We start from the raw sequence: 15,279 nt of genomic DNA, 5'->3' as shown, positions 1-15,279 counted from the left end.
GATCTGGGCCTCTTGGAGTTGGCTGTGTCCATGTCTGTGTTGTACACACAAGTCCCCACTTTCTTTGCTGGTAACAAGCTGCCTTTTGAGGGATACTGTTATTGTTTTTTTGGGGGGGCACGGTTGTCATCAGCACCCAGAATGCTTTCCAGGGGCCCAGCAGCCTTTTAGGGTCCACCCTGCCCCCCCCATTTAAATGTATTTTCTCAGCCTGGCAACTCCAGGCAGCAACATGTAGCCAAATCCAGTTGCCATTAGAATTTCCCACAATGCCTCTGTTGTGAAGGGAAAGGGGACCACTCTGAATCAGGTGGGTGCAGTCCTGAGGAGACTGCAGAGGACAGCCATTGCCATTTCCTTCATAGAGGTGGAAGGACACTAGCAGCACCCCTTCTTCCCTGAGAGGCTGCCATCGAGGTGGCATTGGGGTGTGGTGGGGTTGCTAAGGAGGCAGCAGAACATACCTCAAAGGAACACACCGTAGCAGCAGGAGCTGCAGTGGGCGAGGCATTTCTTGGAGGTCTGATCTGCTGCCCCTGTGTGTCACCCATAGCTGTCAACTTACAGATTTGAAAATAAGGGACCAGCAGCCTTGAAAATAAGGGACCAGCAGCCAAAATAAGGGACCTGCAGCCTCACCTGTTTCAGGCACTCCAGTCTTCCTGTCCTCCTGCAGTCTGGTCAAACTCATGCTGGTAGCTTCGAGAACACTGTCCAACCAACTTTGTAACCAGAGGTTCAACGGAATAGAATCTGAATCACATGCACCACAAGGCCTATGCAGCCTCAACTTAAGATGGCTCCCTGGCCTGGCTTTACACTGCAAAGTTTGCAGCAGCACGTGCAACAAAATGGCGTCGAGCATTCAAACCCCCCCCTCAGCTTGCATTAACTAGCCACACACAAAGCATGCAAGCTCCACCCCCCAGTCGTTCTTAGACTTCTTATTGGGTGAGCAACACAGCCAAGCAACACAGTTGGAGCCTCCCTCCTCCCTAGCCGGCAGGGAGGGAGGGAGCGGAGCTGCTTCCTTTAAAATTTAAGGGACATCCATCAATAAGGGACAGCAGCGGGACATGGCGCTGGAATAAGGGACTGTCCCTTCAAATAAGGGACACTTGACAGCTATGGTGTCACCTTGCCTCACTATTCGGTGCTGTTTTCTACAAGAAAGAGTTACCTCATGGCTGAGGTAGCCCATCTTTTCGAGTCACATTTGGAATTTTGAGAAAGCGTTGTGGGTGCCATGCACAAAATGGCTGCCGCCGGGATGTGGCTAAACACAAAATGGCTGCTGTGGGGGCATGGCATATCATGAAATGTATATTTGCCGAGACCTACCGGAAGTACCAGTGAGCACACTGGCACCTGTCTCACCGAGTTGTGATGATCCAAGGGAGTTAGATATGTTTCCTTGAGAGCCTTGGAGGCCACACCTGCAACCCCCTCTTCTATACAGTGATTAAAGGCACCTTATTTGGTGCTGGTGTTAACAGGGATGGGGTGCATTCATGCAGTAGCTTTAAGCTATCTGCCTTTTCCTCTTTTTTTTCTAGTGGGCAGCCAATCCCCAGAGTGACATACACCGAGGAAGAGAAGAGAACATGGGGAACGGTCTTCAGGGAGCTGAAGACCCTGTATCCCACCCACGCTTGTTATGAACACAATCATGTCTTCCCTCTCCTGGAGAAATACTGTGGCTATGAAGAAGACAACATCCCGCAGCTGGAAGATGTATCAAACTTCTTGAAAAGTAAGTAAAGGTGTGAATATCCAATATCCGACATCGTCAACACAATTGCTATAACTGTGATCCTAATACAGTGGTACCTCGGGTTAAGAACTTAATTCGTTCTGGAGGTCTGAAACTGTTCTTAACCTGAAGCACCATTTTAGCTAATGGAGCCTCCTGCTGCCGCCGCGCCGCCGGAGCACGATTTGTGTTCTCATCCTGAAGCAAAGATCTTAACCTAAGGTAATATTTCTGGGTTAGCGGAGTCTGTAACCTGAAGCGTCTGTAACCTGAAGTGTATGTAACCCGAGGTACCACTGTATTTGAATGTACTAAGGCTGCAATCCTATCCACATTAAATCCAATGATTCCCACAGTTCTAAAAATTCAGTGGGAATTAACTTCTGTGTAACCATGCCTAGGATTTTATTGCATAAATGATCCATAAATGAGAAGGGCTTTAGCTCAGTGGTAGAGCATGTGGTTTGCACCCAAAAGGTCACATGTTCAATCCTCAGCATCTCCAGGAAGAGCCTTGGAGAAACCTCTGTCTGAAATCCTGGAGACCCCCTGCCAATAGGTGTAGACCAGAGGTAGCCCATGTGATCCTCTCCAGATGTTATTGGACTACAACTCCCATCAGCCTCAGTCAACACCACCAATGCCCAGGGATGGTGGGAGTTGTAGTCCAGCAACATTTGGAGGGCACTACATTGGCTTCCCCTTGTGCTGAGCTAGATGGACCAATGCTAAGACTCAGTAAAAGGCAGCTTCCTGCATTTTGTACAAGTGCCAAAGTGATTTCAACCATAGAACTGAAGAATTGTAGAGTTGGAAGGAGACCCAAGGGTCATCTAGTCCAACCCCCTGCAATGCAGGAATCTCAGCTAATGCATCCATGACAGATGGCCATCCAACCGGTTTGTAATGCAGAGCTCCTCTGTTCTTTAAAGGTTGCACTGGATTCCGCCTGCGTCCTGTAGCTGGCCTGCTGTCTTCTCGGGATTTTTTGGCTGGCTTGGCGTTCAGGGTGTTTCACTCTACTCAATACATCCGCCATTCATCGCGGCCAATGTACACGCCAGAACCGTAAGTATTTGGCCAATGAAGTGAAAGGCCACGTTTTGGTTTTTGTGGTTTGTTTGTTTTTCAAATGTGCATAGCACCTTATAAAATCAGGGTGGGCCAATAAAGGAAGAACTATATCGAGTACAAAAGAGGGGGCTGGTTTGTGTAGCATTTACATGTGCTAATTTTTATGTAGAGATGCAGGTTTAGAAAGAATGGCTGTGATTGAAATAGACGCACAACCCATCTCACAGTAGTGGGAAAGGCTGGGGCCAGGTGAGCTGTGTACCTGCTTGATCTGCAGTCCGGTTGATTGATGGACAACTTCAAGCCTTTCCTCCTTGTGTTCAAAGCGTGAACAGTGTTTTTCACACTCTTGATCAATTCATACTGCTTTTCTTCTAGTGATGTTTGCCACGAACTCCTAGGACATGTCCCTCTGTTTGCTGATCCCAGCTTTGCTCAGTTTTCTCAAGTAAGTAGAACCCTTAAAAAAAGAGATGTTAACCGACAGACCTTTCAGAAAATAATCAAAAAGCATCATACAGGATCTAGAGAAGCACAAACACTCCAGATATTGTTGCCAAAGGATTGAGTTTCTAGGATTAAAACCAGCGCTGTTTTTCTAGAAAAAGAGGTGCGGGAACTCACCATGAACACCTCTCTTGTTTTCTTATAATGGCAATGGTGCCCACCTGAGAGGTGCCGGAATTGAGTTCTGGTGAGTTCTGGATGAAAAAAAGCCCTGATAAAGACTGAAATCCAATATAGTACACACTTCCCCCGGGGGGAAACACAGCAAAATAACTTTTCATTTGCTTCTGAAATGAAATGCTCTGTTTGTGGATTGTGCCTTAATAAACTTGCACAATATGTTCACTACTGATTCTTGTGGGTATGCTCCTGAATAGAGACTCAAACTATCTTCTTGGATGTGTCACTTAGACCTAAAATCACATTTTGCATGACTTTGAGATTCAGTAACATTTCAGAATTTAAATTAGATTTTTTAAAAAATTTGAGTTTTCGCTCAATCTTTAAAAGTTGCCTCATTAATGTTATGTTGTTGTTATCATTATCGTCACTGATTTATTAACCACCTGCTATACAACCATCTCAAGGTGATGTACATTGAAACAGTTAAAAACAGAAGCCCTTTTAGAAGGGGTAAGGCAGTCTCTCAGATAACATGGTTGCGAGCTGTATAGGACCTTTTATGTTAGTACCATGACCTTGAATTTGGTCATAATGCCATCAGCTATGAAAACTACATACAGTGGTACCTCGGGTTAAGTACCGTACTTAATTCGTTCTGGAGGTCTGTTCTTAACCTGAAACTGTTCTTAACCTGAAGCACCACTTTGGCTAATGGGGCCTCCTTCTGCCGCTGCACCGCTGCAGCACGATTTCTGTTCTCATCCTGAAGCAAAGTTCTTAATCCGAGGTAATATTTCTGGGTTAGCGGAGTCTGTAACCTGAAGCGTATGTAACTTGAAGTGTATGTAACCCGAGGTACCACTGTACTTTCACACTTTGAGTTTTCTTCTTCCTAAAACCCACCTACCTATATGAACTCATAACGATTCATAATCAGGAGGGGAGTGGTGGAATTATTCATTAATAACTAAGTAAGTAAGAAAGAAAGTCACCTTAAATTTTTTGCCCAAATTAATTTTGTGCTTCCCACAAAAAAAAAAAACCTAACACCAAAAAACACACCTGGGGGTGGGGAATGCTTTTTAGAAAAAAGAACAACTGAAAACAACCATCTTTCATTTTTACAGGAAATTGGATTGGCTTCTCTGGGTGCTCCAGATGAATACATTGAGAAACTTGCTACGGTAACTCTAGAATTCAGGTGCCATCCGCCCCCGCCCCCCCAGTTTGATCCAGCACCAGATTCAGAATGACAGCTTCAGGCTCAGTGGATGCAAAATGCTCTTGAAATCCCCCTGTAAAATAATAGTTTCATTTTGTAGATAGAGAAAATGTTTAAAATATGGACTATTATATTGATCCAGTTTAAGGCCAAAATCTTATACAAACAAAAAATGCCAGGCATTTGAACTCTGAGCCCTTCTGCATCAGAACCTGAGATCTGGGTCCTTTGGCCAGATGTAGAGCATGTGCTCTGTTGCTGCTGCGTGGCCTCTCTCTTCCGTCTCCTGTTAGTCAATGTGGCGACTTCCAGATGTTGCTAAACTACAAATGCCATTAGCCCTAGCTAGCATGGTCGATGGCCAAAGATGATGAGAGCTGTAGTCCAGCAACTTCTGCAGAGCACCATATTGGTTATGCCTGCCCTGGCTTAAATGTGGCGTCTGTTCTTGCAGAGCCTGCCACTCTGATTGCAATATACCGCAACCTGCATATCAGCAGTTGATCTCTGGAATGGGCTTCTTCCTTCTACCTCTATGATGTTCTCATTTGGGGGATGGGCTTCAACATTAGGATTCCTTTATCTTTAATAATTGTGCAGATGGGAGAGTTTTGGCAGGTCATGCGTGTCCATTCCCAGTGCTTTATTCCTGGACAACTAATTATCCTTCCGTATCCTGGTTGCAAAATGGAAGTGGTGATGAGCTGTCTGTTGGAAAGCAGAGGTTTGAGAAACCACACCTGGCAAAATACCCTCATATATGAAATGATAAAGGTTCTGAAGGCCCAAGTTTGAAAATTCAGCCATCCCTGTAGTTTTCCATCATGGTACCTCCCACCCTTTATTTGGCTCATAGCCACATTAATGGAATCATCTGGGAGTTCATGCACAAGAAATATAATCTTTGCACTTTCCTTTATGCCAGGTTTATTGGTTTACTGTGGAATTTGGACTGTGTAAAGAAGGCAATGAGATAAAGGCATATGGAGCAGGGCTGCTGTCGTCATTTGGAGAATTACAGGTACGAATCCACATTTGTTCCTATTTCTGCAAATCAAATCTTGTACAGTGGTACCTCAGGTTAAGAACTTAATTTGTTCTGGAGGTCTGTTATTATCCTGAAACTGTTCTTAACCCGAGGTACCACTTTAGCTAATGGGGCCTTCTGCCGCCACTGTGCAATTTCTGTTCTCATCCTGAAGTAAAGTTCTTAACCCGAGGTACTATTTCTGGGTTAGCAGGGTCTGTAACCTGAAGCATCTATAACAGGCATAGGCAAACTCCGGCCTTCCAGATGTTTGGGACTACAATTCCCATCATCCCTAGCTAACAGGACCAGTGGTCAGGGATGATGGGAATTGCAGTCCCAAACATCTGTAGGGCCGAGTTTGCCTATGCCTGGTCTATAACCTGAAGTGTCTGTAACCCGAGGTACCACTGTATTTTTAAAAAATAAAAAAATAAGTATAAAGGTATTTATGTAGGTCTGCTTTGTATGTACCTTGGTCAGTAAAGCATGAGACTCTTAATCTCAGGGTTGTGGGTTTGAACCCCTACATTAGGCAAAAAGATCCCTGAATGGCAGGGGGTGGGCTAGATGACCCATGTCCCTTCCAACTCCATGATTCTAAGTCTTATAATCTTCCAGAGATGGGCAAGGAGCCCTGCACTCACTCAACAGATAAGTTGGGCCCTTTGAGTGTGCTCCATGCTAGTTGCATGTGAATGGAGCTAGATTAGGACCTGTGTGTATGACATATAATAGGGACCCTGTCCTGCTTCTGGCGTTCAGGGGTATCAGTAAGAAAGACAATATAACCCTTTTTACTGGAAAGAGTGAGCAGGGCCTGCAACTAAACATTGCAATGAGAACATCAGAAGAGCTTGCTGGATGAGGCCACCAGGGGACACACATCTAGTCAAGCATCCTGTTCTTACAGTGGCCAAGCAGATGCCATAAACAGGACTTGAGCACAACAGCACTCTCCCCTCCTACGATTTCCAGACCTGGAATTCAAAAGTATACTATCTCCAACAGTGGCAATAGAACATGGCAATCAGGGGCCCTCTCCTGTTTTTCTCTTCTAACTGTTGCTCTAAATTCCATGGATCTGAGCACAAGAAGAACACTAAGAAAAGCCTTGCTGAACCAGACCAAGGGCCTGTCTAGTCCAGCATCTCGTCTGTCTGTTCTCACAGTGGCCAACCAGATGCCTGTGAGAAACCAGCATGCTGGGTGTGGGTCGTCTGTGATTCTCAGCAACTGGTATTCAGAGGCATAATGCCTCTATCAGTAGAAGTAGAATGAAGGCTGCTCAGTTCTGGGTGGACTGGTCCTTGTTTTTATAAAGATTTTTGGCTCCTTGTTTTGTTTTGTTTTGTTCTTATTTCCTGAACTTCTGTGAACCTCAGGCCTGCTGATATTTCCCTCCTGTTTGGTTACCATCCTTGCAGCACTTACCACAAGGAGTTTGCTGCTAGAAATAATAATTAGAGTTAAAAAGCTTGCCCTCCTGTTGTATGACAGTAATAATAATGATACTGATATTTATAATATATTGGTCATCTTAATTTTCATTGTAAACTGCTTTGAGGTTTTACCACAAGAAGGAAAATCTATATCTATATCTATATATCTATATCTATATCATAACTTTTATTTAAAATTTAAACCTATCTGCTTTTTTCTCTTTAGTATTGCTTATCAAATAAGCCTGCCATTGAACCTCTCAATTTGGAAAGGACAGCAGTTCAAAAATATCCTGTCACTGAATTTCAGCCCATTTACTATGTTGCAGAAAGTTTCAAAGATGCAAAGCAAAAGTTAAGGTACCGTAATAATTTTACCTCCATTAGGATTTGGTTGGATCATTCAGTGTCCCTCCGTGTGTGCGTAATGCAGAAATTTCACAGAGGTCAGTGCTGCATCTTGACACTCACCTGCCAGCCACCCTGGGAATGAAAAACTGTTGTATGAAATGAATAAATCAACATTTATCTGTAGTTAATCTAAACTGGTGTTAGATAGAAAATGCCACCTGGAAGGGTGGGGAAGGAACATGTTGACAGGGGCTAGAAATGCGAAGCTATGGGCAGAAGGTAGAATAGCAAAATGAGATGAAAATATACAATGCAATGATATGCATGTGTACTCAGAGGTAAGACCTACTAAGTTCAATGTTGCAAACTCTCAGGAAACTGGGTATAGGATAGGGCTGCCATTCATCCTGATTTTCCAGGACATTTCCTGGAATTCGCCTCCGAAGATAGTGTCCTGGATTATTTTTTGGAAATTGGGCATGTGTCCTGGAAAACCAGCAACAAAACTGGCAATGGGGGTTAAATTGTACCGGAAATGCCTTAAGAAGCTCCAAAACCCAAAAAATGTTGTAGCTTTTACTATAAAAAGCTCAACAACTTTTGGGGTGTCCTGGTTTTTACTTTTTGAAATATGGCAACCCCAGAGAGGACTGCAATCTTAATCTTCCATCCCAAATCAAGGGCGGGGCCTTGATCCCTTCTCAAGACATGTGTCTCTACAAAGGGCTTGCTCAGCTGAAGAGCAGGATGCAAATTATTCATTCAATCAGTGTATTAATCCATAAACAATGTGACAAAGTTTCTGTTTTCTCCTTTAGGAAATATGCCTCAACAATTTCCCGTCCGTTCTCCGTCCGTTACAACCCATACACTGAGCGGATTGAAGTTCTGGACAACACAAAGCAGCTCAAGAATTTAGCCGATGCCATCAGCAGTAAGTAACTGTATTTTAATATACAACGGTTTTCCTATGAAAATACCCAAACCCTGAGTTCTTTATGAGTCTGGCTCAGTGTCAAAAGAGAACTCTTGCACATCTGTTTTTGCCCCATTAGTTTTAATGGAGCCTACAGATCCTGAAAACACAGCATCAGTAAAAGCTTAATTCTGTGGCATGTAGGTATTGCCATTTCAGCAGATTTTCACATCAGAGAAGTGGAAGGAGCTAACTCCTAGGGAAATCTGTTCCACAGTCCAAAAAGTCTCTTGGGGAGTTTCAACTAATATTTCGCCAAAATCCAGTTGCCTGCAATGCCAATCCCTGGTTCAAGCCGTGCCATATATCTGTTTGCTGGGATATGGCCACAAATCTGTACGCCAGGATACCACTACAAATTTCATTCAGTGCCAAATTTCTGTAATTTTCCAAGTTGAATGGGCTTACAAATGGATTTTTTAACGGTGAAATGAGGGCTAGACTTCTGCTAGATTCCACATAGGGCTCACTGGGGAGGAAGGGCAGGACATAAATGCAGCAAATAGATAAACAGAGTCAAGTAGGCTGCAATCATGCCTGCTGATGCCATTCTCCCTCCTTGTAAATGCAATGCTCCTCTTCATCCTATATCACATTATCAACAACATTCATTGTTTTAAGACTTCTTGGGTGCCAGTGCATTCAGTTTGTGCCCTCCTGGCTCCTTCTGTTCATCAGAGGCTGGCTTCTGCAGAGTGCAGGATTTGGACCTAGTGCCATTGAGGTGATAAAATGGGAATGACTTCATGTGCACATTCTATTGTGCTCTACGGATGAAGGGTTGGATATAAAACTGTAGCAAAAGAAAGAGCAAAACAGAAGACTGACTTCCTTCATTTCTTTGCAGATGAGTTGGGACTTCTTTGCAACGCTCTCCAGAAGATCAAGTGAAGAAGCTCTCAGATGCCTTTTGATGGCTCCAAGAGCCATGGGAGGGACGGTACTGGACAGTGAAACAAATATCAAACTTTTAAAAAACAAATGAAGAAAGTCTACCAATAACTAATAGCATATAGAAACGTGATACATATTTAATGTGCTTGTCATCGCAGTTATAATAAAGGCAGGTGATAGTTTAGATGTCTGTAATCTCCATTTATATCATATGACACATGCAAAAGGTCTCAGCAAGTTTCCCTTGCAGAAATCCACAGCCATGAATCTCATGGGAGGTTTCATGGGGGCAGGGGGATGGTTGGCTCCTGAAGAGAAACTGCTAGGTTGGCAGAAGTAGGGACTGAGCAACGGGAGCTCACCCCGTCGTGGGGATTCAAACCTCTGACCTTCTGATCGGCAAGTCCTAGGCTCTGTGGTTTAACCCACAGCGCCACCCGCGCCCATTACATAAGAACATAAGAGCATCCTATTCTCACAGTAACCAACCAGATGCCTGTGGGAAGCCTGGAACTAGAATTCAAGCAAAAGAACATTCTCCCCTCCTGTGGTTTCCAGTGGCTGCTTTTCAGAAGTGTTGCTCCATCCAAGAGTGGTATCTATAACCAGATATCTTCTGCTGTGGGGCCACCCCTGGTGCCTCCTCCGAGGAGTGAGGGTCCCCCCTGCTCCGGGGGAGGCAACTGAGAGTAGATCAGATGCTGAGCTGCCACGGACAAACTTCGCAGACTCAACCAATTGGAAGGAAAGCCTGTTTGCTTCCCCACTCCCAGGACTCTGGCCACTTGCCACACAATCAGCTGCATCCACTCTGCTCTTCAGAAGGAAGTTGCAGAGGGCATGTTGCTTGTTGGATCATCAGCATCTTAGCATGCACTTAGTCATGCTATACCTCTTTTGTACCTATTGCATATTATAACTTGTGCCTTCCCTATGGACCAATCTGATTTATACATTAAAGTCTTGGGTAGAAACACAGCTGGGAATTTAAGTGGATCCTTTGGCAGTGAAGGCCCAGACATATCCTGCCCAAAGTCCTTTGTTTTGTTGTTTAGGGTGCCACCCATCTTCATCCAGGAGTTCACATGCAAAGCATGGTGGGGGCTGTTCTCCAAATTTATTTTCCTCCGTCCACCTTCAGAGCCAGGATGCCTGTGAATGCCAGTGATTGGGAATTGCCTGTGGGCAGAGCACTGTTGCGCTCATGACCTGTCTGTGGGCTTTCTAAGGGCATCTGCTCAGCCACAGTGAGAGCAGGATGCTGGACTAAATGGTCCCGACTCAGCAGGCTCTTCTTGTGTCCTTAACCTGTATGCAGCTTCATGCAGTTTATTTTTCTTCTTTGAAATGACAATAAATTGCTAGGTAATACACAGCTATAGCCTCACCTGCAACTTTTATTTCTCTCAGCTTTTTCTTTTTTAATTACTTGGTGTTCTTGTTAGTTTATATTGTTGTTTAAAGCTGTTTGCAAGGCTATGCTAAAGCTAATTATGTGATTTTGAACCATCAATAAATTACAATTTTTAAAAACCCACGATTCAGTAGAGATGGTTGGCTCTTCCTGTTCAGTTCCTGTTTGTGCTGTTTCAGTCTCTCCTACATCAACACCCCCCCACACACCCCACATGTCAACATGTCATTGGATTCCAGGATCCTCCCAGAGGAGCGGTGCAAATAGTTTCTCTCCATGAATAAGTTGTTGGAGATGAAGAAGCATCAAAGCGTGGGCATAGCGCAGCTGCCCCCCTTAAATCAAGTAAATCAAGAAAAATACTTAACTAACTGAGGTTCTGCCCCCCAACATGAAGCCTGGCTGCACCCCTGCATCCAAGATTCCTGCGTTACAAGGGGTTGGACTAGATGACCCTCGTGGTCCCTTCTAATCATTCTATGATTCTGTAAAACCCTGCACAGCTGGGGCAGCTGCTTCCCTTCGATTCTCCCTAGACAGGAAGGCACAGGAAGCCAAAGAGATCTGAGCTCAGTGGGGAGAGCAGGTCTCTCTTGAACAGCCACCAACGTCCCCCTGCGGGGGGGGGGGGCAGAGGAAGAGCCTCTGCGCCGAAAATCAGGTTCCAGTAGTTCTTTTAAAGGGCCTCTTGAGGGCTAAAAACTGAACATCGGGGAGTGTTATGACGATTCCACAACTGAGGGGGAGGCAAGGCTTTGATGTCTTGATATTGTTGGAAAATATCCCCCCCCCAATTTGCATAATACATTTGCACCGGGCAGGATCCAGCCTAAATCAAAGAAAGGCTTTAAAGAGACAGAGAGCACCCTATGGGTGCCTACCTAGGAGTACGCCCGACTGAACTCAATGGGACTGACTTCTAAGTAGACATGGTCCTGTTGAGCTGCAACCCACTTACTAGGAGCTCCTTCTACGGAAGGAAGCGAAAGCTTGGGGATATCCGAAAAGATCAGCTATATTATATCTCGGGGGACAATGCTATTGCAGCAAAATTCAAGTAGAAGTCTGGGAGGACCAGGGATTCAAATAAACGCTTAGTTCATTAGATGGTTTGGGAGACGCGATAATTCGCACTTCAGGATTGCAGTTACTCTCGTGTCTGGTGGAAATGGCCACTTTCCCCAAAACCTCAGGGTCTGGAGCCCCGCTGGTGCAGGCGTGGAATTTAAGATTCTGCGATAGAAGATCCTTCCTCGGTCTTTTGATCGATGACGTGCGTACCGATTTCATTGCGGAGATCACCTTCCCAATGCTGGGCTCTTCCTGGAAGCCTCTTATTTCATCCATCTAGTTGAAACGATTTTTATATCACTTTTCGCTTACAAAAGGAATACCAAAGCAGTTCGCACCCTAATAAAAACATAGACAATATCTAAGGAAAAGTCAACAATAAGCAATAAAATCAACAGTAAAATGTCATTAACCCCACCCCACGTCTAAGCGTTATGAGTTTCGTTAAAAAAATATCGGAGGCGCGCATGCTATAACATCTAACGTTATCCACGATGGCTGCATTCCACAATTACTATTTTAGTTGCCCACAGACCGCACTCTGTGAAGATGAGACTGAAAGCTGTTTTTATTGTATTTTATTGTTATTTTCACGACATAAAACCTCACTGTCAAGGATCACCGAAGCAGATCTCGCTAGGAATAAAATAATACACACCACTGCAAGAAATAAAAATATACCATCGGGGGTTTTGTTTGCTTGTTTAATTTAGAACTGACGTCTTTTAAAAACAGCCTATCGCTTTGTCTCCGTCTCTCTCCCCACTATCTAGCTTTCAAAATAAACTCAGCTTACTTTTTTTAAAAAAGTCAAAATGTCACCGATTTTTTCCATAGCTTTTCTTCTAAAAATGACCAGCTACATCGTGCCTGAGTTAAAAGTGGCTGATTTTATCACCAACAAAGCAGTAGGGCTGAACTAACATTTTTTAAAAAAAACTCTTACATTTCAGCTAAAGGAGTCTCGTCGATAACTCTTATATATGCACTACATTTATAAGCCCCCGCTCCATCCTCGAAGAAGCTCAATGCGGCATTCACGCTTCTCCCCCTCCCCACTTTACCTTCACAACGACCCCGTGAGGTAGGTTAGGCTGAAGAACAGTGACCGGCCTTAAGTCATCTGTGCGCTTCACGGCTGCCTGGGAATTCGAACCCTGGTCTCTCAGATCCTAGTCCGACCCTCTAACCACCACCACCCCACAGCCATTTAGCTTTATTTCTTTGTATTTTTAGGACAGACAAAAAACAAAAACCCCCAATACTTTCATTCGGTCTTCGAGTCAGCCCCAGTTAGAGGCATTTATATCCCGCTGGTGAGATGTTTGCCCATCCCTGGCTTACCGGTAATTGTAGGTGCCTATATAGTTTAAAAATATGATAAATAGATTTTTTTAAAAAAAAGATTTTTCAGAATGACTCCATCCGGCTTGATCCCGGAGGTTAACGAGAGGAAAACTAGCATCATCTCACATCGGGGTAGCTGGAATATATACCAGCTTGACATGAATCTGTACTGGGTTGTTAGGAGGCAGTTTCAGCACCTCGGACAGGAATTGTCTAAGGAAGAAGCATCCACATTGATCTATATCTATATCTCATTTCTCTTGCATTTCTGGGGGTTCGGCTAGAATGACCCTCGGCATCCCTTCCAACCCTATGATACACACACACACACACACACGATTTCATTGTCCATTTCTTCACAATGTTAAGAAAGAACGAAATTGGGAGGACAGGATGAACAGCTTTTAAACAGAACAAAACAAGGAATAACTCCGCTGCTGCCCCGCTCTCTATCCAAACGCATTGAGCTAAACGGAGGTAATATATTTCAGTCCGTTTTTACACCGCAAACATTTCGTTTGTGGTTGGGTTTCAAGTGAGAAGATTTAAAATAAAGGATTTTTATTTTTTTTAACCCTCCCATCTTTAGCCATCAGCCTCCTTATCTCACATCCAGCATTATCGTTCCAGTCACTGATTTTCCCAAAATCAGGATAAAAAAGTCCGATAGCAGCAGCAGCAGCAGCAGAAGAAGTCATTTACAGTTTCCCTAAATACGTATGGTGTTTGTTTGGCGGCACCTGGCGCTAGAAGAAGCGCCATCTGCCTTACTGGCGGTACCTTGGAGAGCAGGTCTTTATTTGTCAATGGCCCAGGAAATCTGCTTTCGCATTCCTCCTCCTCCTCCTCCTCCTCCTCCTCCTCCTCTTCTTCTTCTTCTTCTTCTTCTTCTTCTTCTTCTTCTTCTTCTTCTTCTTCTTCTTCTTCTTCTTCTTCTTCTTCTCTTCTTCTTCCCCTCCGTTGTCTCCCGAGACGGATGCCAACTGATTATATTTATTTATACACCGTCAGGTGAGCGACCAATGCAGTACAAAAGATTTCGCAAATGCGCAGCTGCCATCCAAGCCGGACTTTCTTCCTCACAAGGCAACACACAATTGCAGATCCATACCGAGTGTAGGGTGCGAGTGTGGACCGACACCAGACAGCCCACGTATTTGCAGGTTCAGAAGTTTATCATAGTTTAACGGACTCCGTTGTTTTCAGATGCCTGTTTAGTTTGACGGGCTTTATACACGAATCGACCAATTACCGTAATTAATTTCTATTCAGTTTATCAGTCCCTTGAACATAAAGCATGACATAAAATCAGCGGAACACACTGCAATAAAACACTACCTAAATCTATATCGTGATATCTATAGCCAAGAGACGCACGTGGTTCTCCCATTTTATCCTCACAACAGCCCTATGAAGTAGACTGGGAGGAGAGACACAAACCGGCCACCCAATGAGCTTCATAGCTGAGTCGTGATTTGAACCCAAATCCTAGCCCGGAGTCTATAACCAAGCTACCATACTTCTGGCTCTTAGTCGGATTTTATATTTCGACTGATCGTCCTTATCTTATGTTCTGAATAGGTAATCTGTACAGATGAAGGGCGGGTTATAAACACTTTTAATAACACATACATACCAGTCAATAATCCAGTTATTTATATCCCCCATTTCCCAGGAAATATATCTGTGCTCAGGGCGTTTTAACCCCCCCCCCCAAAAAAAACCCTAAACAGTTGAACAACAAGGAGAGCTAATACAAACCGATGATGATGATGATGATGATGATGATGATGATGATTTATTTATACCCCGCCCACCTGGCTAGAAGCAATAACTAAAAAGAAACCCCAACAATGCACAATTTAACAGACATTTTAGCAATTTAACACCTGTCAACATTAAAGCGAGCATAAAGCTCACCAATCGGTAAGGTCAAAATATCCAGTCGAGGGGGGAACTCGCCCTGCTTTGAATGATAATAATTATGAAGGCGCTGCTTGGAGTACCTTCCCAAGTTGGTCCCCCCTACAATTCTCCTGGTGGGACTGGCCACACGTGAGCAGAGACTCCGCCGTCTC

At 44.2% G+C, this 15,279-nt stretch overlaps 1 protein-coding gene across 4 annotated transcripts in view; it reads left to right on the top strand.

Moving 5' to 3' along the window:
* PAH (phenylalanine hydroxylase) overlaps positions 1–10,904 on the top strand; it is a 40,337-nt gene extending 29,433 nt beyond the window's left edge. For 2 of the 4 annotated variants that reach the window (XR_014555639.1, XR_014555640.1), the window contains exons 6-14: positions 1,557–1,753; positions 2,686–2,821; positions 3,206–3,275; positions 4,585–4,641; positions 5,605–5,700; positions 7,375–7,508; positions 8,318–8,433; positions 9,323–9,833; positions 10,205–10,904. Coding sequence is in view for 2 of the 4 variants with exons in the window: in XM_083700714.1 (XP_083556840.1) it covers positions 1,557–1,753; positions 2,686–2,821; positions 3,206–3,275; positions 4,585–4,641; positions 5,605–5,700; positions 7,375–7,508; positions 8,318–8,433; positions 9,323–9,366 (850 nt within the window). In the remaining 2 variants the exon portion in view is untranslated. Of the gene's footprint in view, positions 1–1,556; positions 1,754–2,685; positions 2,822–3,205; positions 3,276–4,584; positions 4,642–5,604; positions 5,701–7,374; positions 7,509–8,317; positions 8,434–9,322 lie in introns of all 4 variants that reach the window. The other 2 variants (XM_083700714.1, XM_083700713.1) reach the window with 1 other exon arrangement.
* Positions 10,905–15,279: the final 4,375 nt, after the last annotated feature.

Source organism: Podarcis gaigeae, assembly GCF_964106915.1.
Source record: "Podarcis gaigeae genome assembly, chromosome: 10".
Taxonomy (NCBI): Eukaryota; Metazoa; Chordata; class Lepidosauria; order Squamata; family Lacertidae; genus Podarcis; species Podarcis gaigeae.
This window is presented reverse-complemented; position numbering and strand designations above follow the sequence as displayed.